Source organism: Leucopleurus acutus (genome assembly GCF_964270905.1).
Source record: "Leucopleurus acutus genome assembly, chromosome: 16".
Taxonomy (NCBI): domain Eukaryota; kingdom Metazoa; phylum Chordata; class Mammalia; order Artiodactyla; family Delphinidae; genus Leucopleurus; species Leucopleurus acutus.
In genome coordinates, this window is record NC_139158.1 from 17,136,722 (window position 1) to 17,155,004 (window position 18,283).

Genomic DNA, 18,283 nt, shown 5'->3' on the forward strand with positions numbered 1-18,283 from the left:
ATGCCACACTGTCTGTCTGAACCTGGGAGGAGGAAGGACCACCTGGTTTGAAAGCAGGGGTCCTGGGTGAGCACACAGAGGCTTGGATGGGGAGGCAAAGGCACCCTCCTCCCGCCCCGGCGGACAACTTTCCCAGCTGCATCCCCTGCACTGAGCAGACATGGATAGAATGACCATCCGTCTGTCCATGGATAGAATGGCTGTTGACCTTGGATGTTGACCTTGACCCCCATAGGTTGGCCTGACCCGCAGCCCAGAGTAGTTCTTATGCAGCCTGTTCTGCCCTGGGCACCTGCTCCCAGCCTCCCTGTAGCCACACACCCTGGGCTTGTGTGCACATGCCAACCTCGACATTGTATAAGCTTGAGTTAGCAACTTGTACGTGCACAGCTGCTAACCCACCCTTGCCTGTGTGCTCCCACTGGCCCTGAGCACGCGCTCCTGTGGGCACGTGCTGGCCCTGGACACGTAACAGCCCTGGACCTGTGACTGCACATGCCCCGTGCCCTGAAATGAGGCTCTGCCCTCTTGTTTGCTCACGTCACCCCCTTTCTCCCCAGGTGCCCTTGGGGCCATGGTCCTTCCCCTGCCCGGGGGCTAGCGGGCAGGTCCAGGCCTCTGGAGGTCACTGGGCTGACTGCCTTCTTCGGCTGGTGGCTGTGATGAGCCGTCCTCCCCGCCACCAGCACAAAAGCCAACCCATCCTGGCCACACACTCCCTCAGGTAATGGAAGCGTCAACTTGATTCATGGCCATTCCTCTGCGGCAGCCAGGCCTGAGGACAAGGCACGCTGGGAGGCTCATCTCTGGGAAGAGCTGCTGCTTCCAAGGTGCCGACTCCTTGTTTGGGAGGAAGTGGGGACAGAGGAAAGCAGCTGGGGCTGCAGAGTTAGTTCAAATCCTGAGACCACCGCTGGCCTGCATTGGGCCTCATTCATCGAGAACTCTTTGCTGAGGGGCTTCTGTGTGCCAGGCGCTGAGTGTGCACTGGAGCTGCCACGGTGAGTCAGAAAGACACTGACTCTATTCTCATGGAAAGTACATTCCAGGGAGGAGACAGAGATGACTTTAATAATTCTAACAAAAATATCAGTTCAGCTTCTGCGAAGTGCTGTGTAGGCGAACCACGGAAAGACCGGATTTAAACTGCAGGGGTGAGGGCGGGCCTCTCAGAGGAAGGGCCATGGCAACAGGGATTGAAGGATGAGGAAGGAGGTGATGAGGCGGTGTGGGCAGAAGTCACAGCATGTGCAAAGGCCCTGGGGTCGACACGAATGCCGTGTGGTTGTGTGTGACACCGGGACAGTATGCCTGGAGCTCCAGGCGAGGGCATGAGGGCTGCTACTGAGCAGGCAGGCCTCTGGGGTCAGAGTGTGTGGGGCCTCGTGGATTACGGCAAGTTTGGCCTTCACCTGGAAGGCCGCAGGGAACCTCGAATAGGAGGGTTTTAAGAGATGGACACATCAGCTCTGCGTTTTGGGAAATTCATCCAGGTCTGGGAGATGGGGTGCAGGGCAGAGGCAGGGTGACCAGAGAGGAGCTGCTGCAGGTCCTGGAGGGAGATGGGGAGGGGGGGAGGGGCGCCTGGATTGGGTTGGCCTTTCTCTGAGCCTCCCTTTGGGGCTTCGATACTGTGCAGGCAGGGATGCTGGAGGCCACACGAGGCCTTCGTGGAAACCAGGAAAGAGTGTCCTCTGAGTGGATGACTTAGAAAAGCTCCTGTCCCCAAAGCACGAGAGATGGGGCCCTGGAGCACACAGCCTGGGAGGCCTGGAGTTTAGCTCCACCCCTCACCCCTCACCCCTCACCCAGGGCCTCTGGGCAGTGAACGAATTACACCCTTGTGCTGGTGGACAGCCCCGCCGTGGGACCGAAGATAAACTCAGCCCAGCCGGACCACCAGTCATGAGGAAAAGCCAGTCACCTCCGCGTGGGGATTCACTGCACAGACAGAAAATCACCGCGCGGGACCTCTTCCCTGTGCCCGCACAGCCCGGCCCACCATACCCTGGAAATTGCTTCTCGGGCCACATTTCACCCCGGACTGACGCTGTCTGAGCCTCTGCCTTCGGGGAGGCCGGTGGCTGGGGGATGGCCAGAGGCCTGGCAGGGGAGCAGGCAGCGGCCAGGACTGGCCAGGACATTGGGGAGGGAGGGGCCCTGGGACTTGGGGGGCGGGGAGCGGGAAGGGGCCTCTGCCTGGGAGAAGTTCCATGGCATGAGGCCAAGATGGTGAGTCAGTGCACCAAGCCCCCTTCCCTGGACCCTGCTGACCCTCCCCCAGAACTTCCAGGATGAGTGGGTGGGTGTCAGGGGTGGGAGGTGCAGGCAGGGTGGGTTAGAGAGAGGAGGCGAGGGAGGGGCCCGGAGCAGGGACAAGAGCTGGTGGGGGAGGGGAGAGCACTCACTCTCTAAGGCCAGTGCCCTTTGAGGACGACCAGCTGAGGCTGGAGGGCATCCCGGAAGTTCAGGTGGGCGGAGCGAGAGAGAGTGCCGCACCGCTCTGCTCTGGTGAGGAGCCTCGGCCCAGAGCTGGGCAGCCCTGGGGTCCCACCTCAGCCCCCAGGCCACTCTCTTACTGTGAAAGCCTCAGTTTGCACACCTATAAAATGAGGGCAATCGGGCTTCCCTGGTGGCGCAGTGGTTGAGAGTCCGCCTGCTGATGCAGGGGATACGGGTTCGTGCCCCGGTCCGGGAGGATCCCACATGCCACGGAGCGGCTGGGCCCGTGGGCCATGGCCGCTGAGCCTGCACGTCCGGAGCCTGTGCTCCGCAACGGGAGAGGCCACAGCAGTGAGAGGCCCGCGTACTCCCCCAAAAAATAAATAAATAAACATGAGGGCAATCATGGAACTTAGCCAGCGTGCTCTCCCTCCCAGGAGATGCCCCAAGGGCACCCAGAGCGACTCCACAGAGCAGGCACGGCTGGCACCCTGCGACCTGGGTAAGGAAGCTGAGGAAGCGCGGGGCACAAGGTCACTCGAGAAGGTTGCACAGCTAGGAGGCGGTGGGGCCGCACTTGAGCCCCGGCTGGCTGGCCCCAGGGCCGTTGCTCCCATCAGCAGCACGCTGGGGAAAGGGTACCCTGGAGGTCTTGGTGTCTGACGGTGATGTGCGCCTTCAGTGACGAAACCCCCAGAGCATCCAGCTTGGTACGGGCTTCGCCTGCGTTGGCTGTTATTATTTTTGTTGTTATCATCACAGAACACGACTACCAAAGGCTGCCCCTTCGGCAGGGGCTGAGTGGAGCAGTTTCCCAGAGGCTGGGAACCTGGAAGTGGTGTCGTGACTGCCACGTAGAGGTCCAGGGACATGTCTGACCGCCAGCCCCATGGCACATTGGGACACACGACAGACGCCTCGCCTGCCTCCCCCGGCCCCCTGGCCTGGGCCTGTTGCCTGACTGGATGTTTGAAGCTTGAGTCCCAGGCCCCCAGGATAGCTCTCTGCGTGCCTAGGAGGCTGAGCCCCACCCCTGCCGGGCCCTGCAGCACTGTCACCCCGTCCCCCCTGCTCTTCCACATGATCAAACTGTCTCTGTCTCAGGGGTGCCAAGTCGGATGCTGTGGAGGTGTGATGTCGAGGCCAGCGAGGCAAAAGGGGCTGGTGGGGACTGTGGTGATCCGGGAGGAGCTGCCGGGCTCAGGGCCAGCTCTGGCTTTGGGGACCATCTGGTAATGTGGGATGAGAGCTGCCAGAGCTTCCGGTTTTTCCAGAGAAGCAGGGAATTGCCAAACCAGTGCAGCCACCCAACCCCGAGGAGGCCGAGCCTCCGGACCGTGAGCTGCCGTTCCACTCCGAGGACAGGGGGTGCCTGGAGCCTCAGGAAAGGGCCATCCTGGCTCCAGGTGGGGTGGGAGGTGAGGCCTGCGGAGGGACCCAGGGCATCTCAGCAAACGTGTCTGGGCATGGGGCAGTTGTCACCTGTCTGGCTACAGAAACAACAGCCTTGGCGGGCTCTGCGGGACCCTCGGGGCCCTTCTGAGGTCATGGTGCCAGTGCTGGAACTGTTTGGAGCCAAACAGACAGACAGACAGAAGCAGGCCCTTCCCACTGTAGATCAGAGAAGGCAGGTCCCCAGGGCACAGAGGCCTGGGGGAGGCTCCCCTGGGAGCCTGTGCCTGCTCTTCCTTAATCCTCTTGTCAGCTGTGGCCAAGATTCATTCCCAGCAGACCATGCCTGGGTACCAACAAGCCCCTGCGTGGTCTGGGTGCCAACTGACAGCTATGGTTTGGGGCTGATTTACACCCCTGTGTTTACAGGGTCGGGGTGGGATGCAGGGAACAGGAAGCGGGATGTGGAGAGAGAGGAAGGCCTCTGTTCTCCAGGAGGGCTGGGGGTGGGGACTGTGGCTCCAGTCCAGCAAAGGTTACCCCACTGACCCCTGCCTTTCTGCCCCTGGGGATTGAGGGGCGGGGCTGAGGCCTCAGGAGTACTCCCCTCCCTCCCTTTACCTCCCTGGAGAGGCGAGGAGGGCTGGAGGGAACCAGCCCTGGGCACTCACCGAGCCAGGGGTCAGGGACCGAAACCTCCCGGGGGCCAGGAAGGGAGGGAGGGCTGATGTTCAGGTTGAGCTGGGGTGGACGGTCGGCTGTGCAGGACTTGTAACCAGATTTATTTGGCTCACTCAATGTTTACTTTAAACGATTTAGAGCCAACATTTAAAAGTCCGATTTCACATTAAAAATAATGAAAACACCTGGATTCCTGGCTTCCCTTAAAACCCCTGAAGATCTGGCTTTGCGGGACCCTGGGTGCTGAGCTGCAGCTGCCCCCTAGAAGGGGCCCGTGCTGCCCTATTGACCAGGTCCTTGGAGGCCAGCTTTGCTCCCCGACGTTGCCTGCCTGGCTCCTGAGCAACAGGGACCCAGGCCCAGGGCCCTGGCTGGTGGCCGGACAGGCTTAGAAGTTGGGACGCCCGACCGGCCTCACAGCCCACAGCTGGAGTGCGGGAAGGGCTGGCCTGCGTTCAGGGTCTCCAGGGCTGGCGCAGAGACACAGCCCTGGCAACACCAGGGTGGCTGGCAGAGCAGGGCCCTTCTGTCTTCACAGGAACTCAGAGGGGAGCAGGGGCCGGGGCGGGCCCCCTAGAGGCCCTACCATCTGCCTTACATTCGGGCAGGACAGAGGCCCTCTCCCCTCTCACAGGTTCAGTGGAGGGAGGTGGGGCCTCCAGAGGGCCCTCTTAGCTAGTGCCAGTGCAATTGCTGGCAACCGAGCTGCAGTCTAGACCCCTGGCCCTCGACTGAACCTTCTGCCCACTCAAGGGCTGCTTTAACTAGAAGCCAATGCTCCCCCTAAGGGATGCAGGGCGTGGGGACTGCAGGAGGGGCCAGCAATCCAGCATCTGGGGGCTGGGCTTTCAGAATCCACACATGCTGAAGGGAAACCCCAGGGCCCAGGGAATTTCACCCCATCTCAGCTCTCCCTCGGTTATCTCAGGATTTGTGTATTGACTAATAGCTCCCCAAGCTGTGTGTCTTGGGCAAGTTACTCAACCTCTCTGTGCCCTGGTTCCCTTGTCTGTAAAAGGAGGAGCATAAACATACCTACCCTGCAGGGTTGCATGTGGATGAAATGAGTTAGTTCCAGGCAGGTAATAACCACTATAAACGTACGGGCTTCTATCACCTGGTCAGGACCACGACCCCATTTGCAGGTGGGAAAACAGAACAGCCAGCCTCCAGTGGACTCTGACTCAGTTCTTGGCGGCAGCACAGGCTCCCTCTATCTGACCCTAAATCCAGTGCATCAGACCATATTCTTAACAACATCTTTTATTGATTTTACAAGAGAAAAAAATAGAAAGTTATTTTAGAGTTAATGCCTGTACAGCTTTTTCTCCCCCTAAATTGCATGGTACATACAATTATTCTGAACATCAACTGAGATCCTGGGAGCAAGTGTGTGCGGTTTTCGTGCAAGCTCCCGGACACGTCTGACCTGTAAACATGCCTCGGTGGGGATGGAAGGCTGCGCTCCCTTGAAACCCGCGGCACTGGTTTTGGTCACTAAAAGCTGGTCAGGTCTCCTGGGAGCCCCCAGGCCCCGGAGGCACTTGCCACATCTGGGGGGTGAGCAGGGCAGCCGGGGGCTTGCAAGCTACAGAAATGATGGATCTTCTCTGGGAGAAACAATTCCTTATCTTCACATCAGCCCCACGCTCCAAATGAGAAGCGCATTTGCATAGCTGCTCAGCTGAAGCTGCGAAGCTCATAAAGTATCTGCTGGGGCTTTTGGTTGCATAGGAACTACTTAGAGTACAGTAACGCGGCGGGGCTGGGCCGGGCGCCAGGAAAACAACGGATTAATATTTGGAACAAGAAATTACCCACCACCGGGAAACCAATTAGGTCCCTGATCCGAGCTTGTTACACGGGTGGAAATAGATGCGTTTTGGGCTTCACGCAGCTGGGGGTGCAAGGCCTATTTCCAACTTGCTGGGAAGCTGCTCGATGAGGGAGAAGGGGTGGGGACCCCCGGCAACACGAACCTCACTGCCCGATGCCCAGGACACGGGGTCAAGGACACATGGAAAGGGAAACAGCAAGCGCGAAAAACCTGGATCAGACCGAGGGCACGGACAGGCGGGGAGTGAGGGCCCCGCCCCCTCCAGGCTAGTTCCAGCGGAAGGGGGCGGGGCTTCTGGGGCCCGAGCCTGGGGCTGTGGCCCCGGTCCTCTGGCTCCGGGCCCTGCATCCAGACGGCATCTGGGTGTGTCCTACTGGCCTTCCGGGGTATGACGCTGCCCACCTGTCCTATCTGGGCCGGGCAGCACCGCAGGGACAAGGCTCCGCATGCCAGGGTGGGGCCGGCTGTAGGCCACCGGTGGGTTCAGCTCCCTCCGTTGCTGAGCAGGACACATGCCCTTGGCAGATCCCTTCTTGGGCTTGACCAGAGGACAGAGGCCCTGCAGGACCGGCTCCCCTCAGGGATCCCTCCTTCTTAACTGGGCCTGGGCGGGACCCAGGATGGGTGAAGGGGTGGTAGCAGTCCAGGCTAGACATCTGCAGGGGTCCAGGGGAAAGTCCCACCTGCTCAGCTGGCTCCGCAGCCCCCAGATGAGGCGGGGAGGTGGTGGGGGTGGGAGCTGCGGCCCCTCAGCGGGGGCCTCGGAAGGCAGGACTCTACGCCTGTCGGCGTTGGTGTCTGACGCCTGGCCTCCTTCGCCCGCTCAGCCCTACTCCAGGCCCTGGCATGGCTGGCCATGGTACCTTCCTGCCTGGAGTCAGGCCGAGCCCGCGGATCCCACGACAGGCCTCAGCAGACTCGGGCCCTGCTTTGCTGGATCTCACGGTAGAGCGATGGAGCCAGGGGACCCCAGGCTCCCTGCAGCTGGCCCCAGGACCGCGGGGGACAGTGGAAGGCCACACCACACCACTTCTTCCACCTGCCCAGAACTCCTGTATTTCCCAGGGCCATTCACCCCTTGAGTCCCTTCTCTCCAGCGGGCTCCCTCCATGCTGCAGCTCCCTTCCAGCTCCTGGGGTCTGGGGTCTGGGGTCTGGGCTGGCCCACACGGAGGCCTGAGGGCGGGGGACACGGGTGCTGAGTTGGGGCTGGGTAACGGAGCCCCACCCTGGCTGAGAGGACCAGCTCCCCCTCCTTCAGCGGTCAGCACCTCCAGCGTCTCGCTGTCTCCTTCTCACTGATGCAGGTTTTGGGGCGTAAGGCTGTCGAGGGAGAGCACAGAGGGAGCAGTGTCACCCAGCCGCCATCCCCGAGGGCTGCCCCATGCCCTTGGGGTGAAATCCAGACTGCCGGGGGTTGCCATTCACGGCCCCTGGAGACCTGGCCTCCGCCCCCAGCAGCCTCGAGCTCCCTCTGCCTGACCAACCCTGAGCATCTTTCAGGATCCAGCTCGAGCATCCCTCCTCTGGGAAGCCCTCGCCCTGTGCATCCTCTCCTGGTTTCCAGTGGCCCAGGGCAGGACAACCCTTTCAATATAGCGCTTCTGCCCTTAATGGCCCTTTTCCCTCTGTACATGCAAGGCTTGGCTTCTGGGAAGCACACCACATTGCTCCCGGGGTTCTGCCCCCATCAGCCCCCCCACAGCCCCCCGGGGAAGGCTCCTGGGTGGAGGAGAGGTGTCTGAGAGCTGGCAGGGGCGAGAGACAGTGTGTGAGGCTGCCAGCTCCTTCTCTGTTCCGGCCAGACTCCTGAAGGGGGGTGGGAGGGGTGCTCTGGGCAGAGAAGGAAGCTGACCTGGGTCAGCTGCATTCTGCTTCCTTTTCGAGTTGGTAACGATTTGGTTTTCATTCATCAGCTGCACGTCCTGACCCTCCACCTGATTACTGCAGGGAGGGAAAAGCCAGAAGGTTCCATCAGGCTCCAGGCAGCGTGTCCCTGCCATCCTTCCTCGTTAGGTCCGGCAGGGGAGGTGATGGGGGAGGGGAGGTCACGGGCTCGGGGCGCACCTGATGGCGGTGTGTTTCTCCTGGTGACAGATGTCCGTGTCCTCGGTGAAGAGGATGGTGTGGTAGGGTACTGTGGGCTCGCATGTGGGCAGGATGCCCCTGACCAGGTGGCCCACCATGGCCAGGATCCCATTGTACACGAGCAAGTCATCCACCAGGAGCTGGACAGACAGAGGAAGGGCTGTGTGGAGGGTGGCGTGTGGTCCATCATCCCCCTCGTCCTTCCCACGTGTGACCTCGGGCAAAGTGCATCACTGCTCAGAGCCTCGCTTATTAGGTGCGCGGCCCGTGTTATGACTTCAAACCTTCACGACGACCAGGAAAGGCGCCTGGATTAGCCCCACATTGCAGATGGGGAAGCTGAGGCTCAAAGGGCTAAAATCTTTCGCCCATGTGGCAGGGCATGGCGAACTCGGGTCTCTGGTCCCCCAGGGCCCTAGCTCTCCCTACCCCAGAGTTGCCTCCGGCAGGAAGAGCTCCCTACACGAGTGCAATTCAAGAAGAAAAGATGAAAGGAAAGCCACTTTGATTTTCTCGGGGTGATGATTCGATCACTCGGAGGTTTTGAATTCGCGGTTGGATGGTACAGCTCCCTGCCTCTGAGGACCAGGCATCTGTGTCTAAGGTTGCAGCCGAGAGAAGTAAGTCAAACTGCGACAAATGATAATTGCCGGCAGCCTAATTACCAATGAGCATAATTACCTCAAAAAACGCAGGCAGTAAGTACTTACGCCAAACTCCTTCACCCCTCGATGGGGTGTTTTCGCGTAATTCCACAGTTTGATCATTGACACCGTGGTAGGCCGATCGAAAATCACATAAACCCGGTTCACCTGTCAGAGAGAAGAACTCATTAGAACAGGCATGTTTGGGAACAGAGGCACTGGGCTGGGCCCGGGGTGCCAGGCGTGGGCCGGGGCGCGAGGGGGGTGGGTGCCCGAGGCAGTGCCGGCCCAGGTGGGCCGCCTGGGCTGCTCGGGGCCGCTGTGCGTGGGGTTCCCGCCGCCTTTCTTCTCCTTGCAGCCCATCTTGAGTCAGGTCACGTGTGGCTGTGTTTGCAACAAACCGCTGAGCTGGCTGTTGAAAGGCCTGTTTTCTGGGCCTGGCATGGCCGTCACTGAAATGCCTGTGGAGAACTGGGCGCGCCCTTCCCTTTCCTCCATGTCAGGTCCAGAAACACAGTCTGGGGCTCCAGGGGCCAAGGGAACGGTCCCCAGCTCCAGAGTCAAGAGGCACGGCCTCCGAGCAATCAGCATAGCCTTGACCCCTGTTTGTCCTTTCTCCGGATCATAAATGAAAAGCACAGCCGAGTGGCCTTGAAGGCACCGCCCACGGAGATCTTTGAACCTCCGCCGGCGGAGGGGGAGGGAGGTGTCCCGATCCGTGGCCGATCAGCTAGTAAAGTGGGACCCAACAGCCTCCTCACCCCCAGCAAAGACTCGCAAATATTAGGGGGCCCCTTGCAAGACAGAAGGAAGCGTAAGAATTCAGTGTTGGCCACAGGCTGCAGACTTCGTGTGGTTCCAGCCCCGGGTCTCAGCCCCTACGTCTCAGGACGTAGGGGGATGTGGACAGGGTCAGCCTTCCGCTTGTACCATGGAAATAATAAAGGTCTAGAGGAGGGACCTCAAACTCAGTTGCCCACAGCGTTCAACTGGATACAAATGTTTGAGTCCAGCTAGAATAGGGAGAGACGGAGAAGCGGCTCTGCACCCAGAGGCCTTCATGTGAAAGATGCTGGCAGATGCCTGCTGGCCAAGGTCAAGGTGGCAGCCGGCTGGACTGGCCAGGGGCCACCAGTTTGCAGCCCCAGGTCGGAGGGCTGAGAGATCTATGTGGTTCTCCTTTGCAGTGGTGGGGCTGAGGGGTTTGGCCTCTTCTCAAGGGAAGCTGGTGGACCATTGAAGGGGTGCTGCCCCTTCCTGTGAGGGTTTTGAGAGGAAAATGTACCCCTTATCTTCCCACCCAGGGGTCACAGGGGTAGATGCCCAGCCCCTGCTGCACATCTATACAGGCATCTGGCCCCGTGACTGAGAGGCTAGGGAGTGCTACCCAACCCCTCCCATCTCCTGGTCTCTCACCTCCCTCTCTACCACTATCGACCAGGCCCAGGTGGGCAAAGGCCCACCCCGAGGTTCGCCATCAGGCCTTGGAGCAAAGAGATAGGCAGGACCAACTGCAGAGTCTGAGATCTGGGAGACTGAGTCAGTTGGTTGGAAGAGCTTACCAGGCAGGTCTGAGGCCAGAAAGAGGGCAAGGTTGGGGTCAAGTGCCCAGCGGCATAAAAAGGGAGCAGAAACAGTGAATGTGGAGAGGCTGGGGCTGGGAAAAAGAGGACAGAGTGGACTCTGCAGAGAGAGACGGGCAGAAAAGAGAACCAGAGAGGGATGTCTTGCAGGGATCGACAGATGCCCAAGCCCCCAGGACTGCTGCACTGGGCTCCTGGCCTCAGAGTCCAATGTGGCCCTTCATCTCCCTGGTGTCCCCTTATAATATGCACCCTCAGAGCAACGGGAAAGAACTCTGGCCAGGAAGAGCCAACCTGTCAGATGTGTTAGCAAAGACCCGAGGCTTCCTGGCGGCCCCTGGGCATTTTGACTTGTTCGAGGTTAACCTGGCCTGGAAGAAAGATGTGTCACTGAGACCAGGGACAGAAAGTGCCCCCAGCATCCACCCCAGGGCTGAGAGCCTCCGGAACCCACCAGGCCGGGCAGGATGGGAGCCAGCCACATGTGTCTGCCGTCACTGGTGTCGTTCACTTGGTCGATGAGCTTGTCGGGGGTCCGGACGTCCCCACATACGCCCTCCAGAGAGTTGACGCTGTCGGGGAAGGCGGCGATATCTGTAGACGCCGCTAAGCTCTCATAACCCAAAGTGGAGTGCTCACCACCGTGCAACTCTTGCGGCCTCCAGCCTCCATCACGCTGACGGCACGGCTCAGGGGACGCCAGGGCGGGCGCGCCTGGCGGGCAGAGCCGCCATCTGCTGCTCTGGGCAGCCAGAAGAGTGACAGCCAAATTAGACATGTTCTGGGGAAAATGAAAGCAAGGAGGCTGACGGGAGTCGGGGTGAGAGTGGAGGCGTGGCCAGTATCAAGGAAAGGGGAGGAAAGCGGGCAGAGAGCAGGCTGAAAAAGACAGGTTTCGTGGAAGTGCTGGAGGCGGGAATAAAAACTGTTGCTGTCTCTTTGGAGAGTGGAGGGCAGACTCTGAGGTCTTCCTTTGAGAGGGGATGGACGGGGTCATGGCTGGATTCTGCCTTGGCATGTGACCACCCTACCGAGACTGGAAGGATGTGGGGGGCGGAGCCGGACTTAGCTATTGCTACTCAACGGATGGGCATTAATGTGGACGGAGAGGACATGGTCCCAGCTCTGACTCTGCCATCCTGGCCTGTGAGATCTTGGGCAAGTCATGGGCTATCTCTGGGTTTGTTTCCTCATCTGTAAAATGGGAACAAACATCTCTATGTCCCAGAATTGATGAAGACTTATACATCTAAGGAATCACTAATAACGATCAAAACCACCAAGAATCACTTATCCCAGGTGAGGAGCATGGTGCCACCAGGGCAAAGCAGAAAAGGATCCAATCAGAACCCAGGGACCCCAGAGAGATGCAAGGGAGGCTTTTGGGTTTGACCTGCTCTGGTAGTTCCCTAACTGGTGTGTCAGGGATCACAGATCAAGAGCCTAGAGGGGTCAGGCAGGTTGTATCAAAGGGAAGCAGGACAGCTCAGTGGTCAAGAGCATGGTCTTTGGAGCCAGACTCCCAGCTCACTGGCTGTGTGACCTTGGGTAAGTTACTCAACCTCTCTGTGCCTCACTTCACAAGATTGTTGTGAGGGCAAATGAGGTACATGGGACAAGGCCTGGCACCGAGTGAGCCCTTGGTGAATATTAACACTATGTTTCTGGGGCCTGGTAGGTAACTGGAGGTAGAGGACTGGGATCAACCAGGTGGATGCGCTTGGGGAGAAAGGGTAGCAGACACTCAGGTCCAGCCATCGTCACTATGCAGGACTGTGGCCTCGCACTGCCAACTTCTCAAGAGAAGCTGAAGATTGGGTTGTCATCTGAAACCTCCTGATTTTTAAAAAATATTAGCGACTAACTCAAAACATTTAAAAACTCACTGGGCTAACAGTTTGCTAATTCTGGTGTCGGTATTCTGTGAGCAAAGGGCTCCACGGTCAATAAATTCAGGACACACTGGGTTGAACACAATAGAACAGGTTTCTCCCTACAGGTCCTGTCAGAGCCTTTACAACTCCAAAGTGTCTGTGGTTCTCCACGAGGGGGCTGCAGGTGGTAGCCTCTCCCAAATCCCTGAACCACAGGACTCTTTGTCTTATGGATGTCGTGGCAGGTGTGCCTGGGAGCTTCTCTCTGCTTTGCAAGGGTCACATCTGACTGTAAGTAGAGCCCAGTGGCATTTTTAATTTCCAGGTCTGGTTCCTACAGGGACATTTCTCTCTACATTCGAGGATTCTGCTTCTTCCCCCGACCCTCCCAAGTGGAGCCCCGCTTCTGCCTAGAAAGGATACTGTTTTCCGACAGAGGAATTTTTTCTCCCTGTTCGTCATACAGCTCCAGGCCGGTAAGACCGATGTAATAGGGGTCACCCCAGCTGGTCAGGAGCTGAAACTGGAAGATGACTGCAACATGTTATTAAGGAAAAACAGGCTTAATTTTCTGGAGAACAGAGGAAAACAATTACAAAGATAAAAGGGATATGTGTGTGTGTGTATATATATATATACATGTTTATAGAGATGAATGAGAGAAAAAAATGATTTCTTTTTCCTTTGAGACTGAAGTCAATCACAATGTATGTGGCACGAAATTTTCTTTAATTTAAACTGCATATGAATGTGTGTATGTGTGTTTTAAGAATTCAAAAGCTTTCTCCAGGCCCCAGGAGGTAGGAGGACAGGCAGGGAGGGTGCACTCCAGGGAGCTGGCAGGGGGGACGCATCTGTCACAAACTCAGTATTTAGAGCTGAACAGTGACCAGGCCTCAAACTACCTCCTGCCTCAGTTTCCCTGGTTGTAAAATGACACGAACAGAGTGCCTGTTCCCTGCTCCACCCGTTTCAAGTGTGCAGGGTGTGAACAGGGAGGGGGGGATGCGGGAGCATCACAGTATTGGGGGGATGGGCCCTAGCAGGGTGACCCCCCCCCAACTCCCGCATTGCTGACTGCGCCTCACACAAACAACCAGGCATCCAGCCCTTCCTCAGCTCTGTCCCCCACTGGCTTCCAGAATCTCCAGGAGCAGGCAGGCCGGGAAGCCTGAGAAGTGGTAGGGTGGCCCCCAGGCGATAAAGCCGGAGGGAGAACAGGCTAGTGAGAGAGCCAGGTTGCCTGTGTTCACTAACCCGGTCCTACCCCTTCCCGGCTAGGTGGCCTGGCAAGTTAGTTAACCTCCCTGCACCTCAGTTTTCTCAGCTGTGAAATAGGGCTGCAGTACCCACCTCACGGGGCTAACACATGAGGTTCATACAGGCGATCTACTGCAAACAGTGCCGGGTGGCAGAAAGGGTCCAGCACATTTGAGCTATGATTCCTTCTCTCTTCACCTCCTCCCTGCCTGGTTCCAAGGAGAGACCCCAGCCCAGTCCCCGGATCGGTTCCAGCTTCTCTGGCCCCTCCCAGCTACAGTCCTTGGTGCTGCCTCCTGAACCTCAGCCCACCAGGGGGGCGGGGCCTGGAACTCCTTGGTCCCAGCAGCACCCAGTGTCCCCAGGGACCCGGGAGCTCTCCCAACCTCCCCTTAGTTTCACTGCATGGGCTCCAGCTGCCTTGGCTGTGGCCTGGCTGAAACCCAGGGCAGCAGCTGAGGCCCAGACCCCACGTCAGGGCCCGCGAGGAGGCCACAAGGGCCTCGCCCTCTCCCTGGGTTCTGGGCATAGACCCAGTGCCCAGGATGTGAGGCCGGTGGAGGAGGATACAGCCACAGGGCATCAGGGGCGCCTCATAGTCCATGCTCGCCCGCTCCAGGCTCTTTGTGTCCAGTCTGAAAAAACACAAAACAGCACCAGGAAGCAGAGGATTGCAGTGGCCCGAGTCGCTGGTCAGTTATCCCCCGGGGAGGCAGTGGGGGAAGGACAGACAAGCTTCTGGAGTTCCCATCTACTGGGGGAGGCGCGTCACCTTGGGTTTGACTCGCATTCCTCAAAACAACCCTGGGAGGTGGGTACTCTCACATCCCTGTTGTGGGTGAGGAAACTGGAGCACAGGGAAGTGAAGTCACTTGCTCAAGGTCACACAGCTGGGCGGTGGCAGAAGTGGGTGTGGCCTGAGGTTGTCTGGCTCCAGGGTCCACACTCTTAATCACCCCACCCAGATTTAGCCCCTTCATGAACAAGGTAAGTCCACACCGTTCTGAGAGCTGAGTGAGACCCACGATGGGCCAATGGGGTAGAGTGCTGGGAGGGGGCAGGCTACCCCAGGCAGTAATCGGGGAAGTGATGTCTGAGCTAAGGAGGAGGCAGCCATGGGAAGAGTCAGAGCCGAGCCTTCCAAGCCGAAGAGCACCCAGAACAGAGGCTCTGAGGTGGGACGGGGCTGGACAGTTGATGTTTGTCCCAGAAAGCAGCCAGACGGGCTGAAGTGTGGGGTGGGATGGGAGGCGGGCAGGGAGAGGAGGCAGGGAGGTGGGGAGAGCCCTGAAGTCTTTGCTTCATGATCTTGAGCAAGAGGCTTCACTCGCCTGGGCCTCAGTTCCCACATCTGTGAAATGGGCCTAACAATCCCTGCTTCAAAGGGTGGTTGGAAGGATTCCCTGAAGGATGACTGCAAAGCATCTGGCTCACAGCAGGCACACGGGAGGGAGCCTCTCTCCTCCTCCAGACTCCTCCCCGCGGGGCTTCTCTCCCTGGTCCACAGCCAGTGCCCTCCGGCCCTGGCCTGGTTTTCTTCAGTTTCAAGGGCAGTGTTATAATTAAGTGACTATCCCCAGTATCTGGCCCAAGGAGTGATCCCAGCTACAGTGGAGGGAAACTCATTTTGTTTTGAGAGCTTGGCCTCCGGTACTTGGACATCAGGGGGTTTAAATGAATAAACTTAACGTGGCATTTACAGATTGTTACGAACTTAACGCAGCTGAGACGGGCCAAGCAATCCCAGGGAATCCATGAAATGTTAGGCTCTATTTTTCTCTTTGAATCTTTCTAAATCAGGAATACAGAAACAAGAGGAGGAAGGCCCTTCCCCGAATTGGCCAGCAGGCATTTCTGGAATCTAGGCAGGCTTGAGCCTCTCTTCCCAGCAGGAAGCACAACGAAGCATTTAAAATCTCAAGCACTCCAGACTGTGAGAAAGCCAAACATCCCCAGACAAGGTGGGTACATCCCCCAGGCTTCCGGAGAGGCTTGGCTAAGCTTTACAAAACAGCCAAGTTGAAAAGCAATGTGTTTGAGCATCATTTCAAAGCCCTTTAGGTACACATTTCAGAGCACGATGCAAAGCCAGTGCCCTTGGGCCGGGAGGGACCATTCATGGAGCCGCTCCCCTCACCTCTGGGCTGGTGGGGGCAGCGGGCAGCGTTGCAGGTAGTCCACAAAGAGGATTTCTTGAGCAAAATCGAAGTGGCAGTTGCCCGGCCCCTTCCGGATGAGGAAGCCCTCAGGAGGGGAGACGCACAGGCCATCCAGGGAGACGTGGACGATTTTAGCCTGGCAAACAACAGAAATAACGAGTCTGAAGAACAGGAGCCAGTGTGAGGAGGGTGGTGAGCGCTGACGTGGCTGGCGCTGCTGGCAGCTGGCATGTATGACTGGGGGCCTTCACAGAGCCCCCAGGCCCTTCTCCCAGGCCAGAACCACTTGGCCGGGGTCCCCTTTCCGGTGCCATCCCTACTCTGTGCTGGGCACTGGACGTAGAGCAGGGGAGCAGGAAGGTGAGGCTCCGGCCACAGTGGACACGTACAGACCTTCCCCGGTCTACTCAGCTGCAGTGGCCTGAGGAGGTATGACATGGTGGTCAAGGGCGTGGACTCAGCTGCTCTGAGATCCACCATGAGTAGTTGTGCAAGTTACTTAACCTCCCTGCCTCAACTTCCTCATCTGTTAAATGGGCTCAACGAGGAGCTGACTTATATAAAGTCTCTAGAACAGAATAGTGCCTTGCACAAAATACACACTGCACCAGTGTTAGCCTGGACTGATCCTTCTCCAAACCCTGGCTCATACCTCACCTCCTCTCCTAGCACCTGCCCCTGCGACAGAAATGGGCCCCTTCCTGATATTTCTTCTCACAGCCCTTGGCTTGTCCTTTGAAGGGCATGTATTCCCTAGCTGTGTCCTCCATGGTTTCGGGGTCTCCCCTGATGGCAGAGACCCCAGCTGGATTATCTCTACATCCGCCTCTGGGCATGGCACACAGTAGGAGCTTGCTGAATTGATTGGATCTGCGCCACCATGGCCCCCTGTTATAGGCAGATTTTGCCAGCCGGATGGCCAGGATCTGCCAGTAAATGTCAAAGCCTAATGGCAGGATCTGAGGTGGCTCAGCTCTGTTCCCCTGGGGAAGGGCGGTGGTAGGGGAGCAGAGAGGGCGCTAAGCCAGTACCCTCTCTGACTCCACATTTTGGAATCAGGGCTCCTTGGCACCTCACTCCACCTTCATGGTTAGCAGCCCAGCCAGCTGCTGACCAAACTGGTGGTGCTTCACCCTGGAAGACGCAGAGGGCTTCTCCGTGAGGAAAGGAAGGGGCCCTGTCCTGGGTCTCGTGGATAACAATGTACCCTGGGGCTCTTCACCCCCCCGTAACTCAGTCAGTCGGTCACAGGGTGCCTAAACCTAAAAGGTGTACAGGGGCTGGAAATGGCGACCCCAAAGCTGTCACTACACCTCCACTCTGCTTTCCTCAAGCCTAATTCCTGCCTGGGCCCCAGGCAGGAGGGCTGGACCTGTGACTCAGGCCTGGCCAAACAGAGAACTGTCACCCACGGGCCATGTGGATGCAAGAGCAACGTGGCTCCTGGGGTTTTGCTGGCTTGGAGCATGCAGGACGCAAGCCCAGAGCTGCCAGGGTTGGCCTGGAGGAGAAAGCCACCTGAAGTGAAGCTGGCAGCAGAGCAGAGCAGAGGTCCAGGAAGTCCCTGTCGCTCTTCTAGGGCCACCACCACCTCCTGGGAGCATCTCTGACTTCCCCAGACCCCGGTTCATTGCCTCAGAAGGGGCTTTTATTATCACCTCCATCTTATAGCTAAGGAAGCTAGAGTTCCGAGAGGCTAAGCAATTTGCCCAAGGACACACTGGAGGGGTGTGAAGCCCACCTCTTGGAGTGCCAGGCCTGGCTCTAACCTCATGCCAGGGGCTCAGAGCCAGGGTGCCCAGTGGTGCCTTGTGGGGTAGGCATCTGATGCACCTCCCTGGGGAGGGAGGGACCAGAGTTCCATTACTCTGCGCCCTGGGATCGCCCTCTCAGATGGCGCTCATTCCCGCTCCCATGGTGGCCATTCATCACTGGCACCAAGGCTGGTGGGGGCCAGACCTGGGAAGCAGGGCCTCTGGGCCCAACGTTTCCAGGCGGTAAATCCAGGTCGTGGAAGCTCAACTGGAAAGAGGGATTCACTCAAGGGAAGGGAAAGGCCCAGAGGCACGAGTTGAGGCAAAAGAATGTTTCTTTAACGCCAATATAGCTGACATTTTATTCGCTCTCGACCCAAGAGCACGCTTACAAAGACACCAGGGCGGCCTGGGCGGCGTTTGTAAACTGCACACTCAGGGGAGCCAATGCTCCTGAAGACAAGCGTCGGGGGCTGGGGGCCTGCTCACGCCGCTGTGATAAACCCCCACAGTCTTAAGTCCCTGGACGTACTGAGGACCCAGGCCTGGGCTCACGGCATCCTCACAGGC

At 58.3% G+C, this 18,283-nt stretch overlaps 1 protein-coding gene across 1 annotated transcript in view; it reads right to left on the reverse strand.

Annotated features, from left to right (window-relative positions):
- Nucleotides 1-7,072: 7,072 nt before the first annotated feature.
- Nucleotides 7,073-18,283, reverse strand: part of KATNIP (katanin interacting protein) — a 198,349-nt gene continuing 187,138 nt past the window's right edge. Inside the window, exons 21-28 of the mRNA XM_082856530.1 lie at nt 15,938-16,095; nt 14,371-14,435; nt 12,964-13,074; nt 11,121-11,260; nt 9,150-9,251; nt 8,419-8,579; nt 8,207-8,295; nt 7,073-7,674 (exon numbers count right to left, since the gene is read on the reverse strand). Of these exons, the coding sequence (XP_082712656.1) occupies nt 7,616-7,674; nt 8,207-8,295; nt 8,419-8,579; nt 9,150-9,251; nt 11,121-11,260; nt 12,964-13,074; nt 14,371-14,435; nt 15,938-16,095 (885 nt within the window). The 3' untranslated portion in view covers nt 7,073-7,615. The remainder of the gene's footprint in view (nt 7,675-8,206; nt 8,296-8,418; nt 8,580-9,149; nt 9,252-11,120; nt 11,261-12,963; nt 13,075-14,370; nt 14,436-15,937; nt 16,096-18,283) is intronic.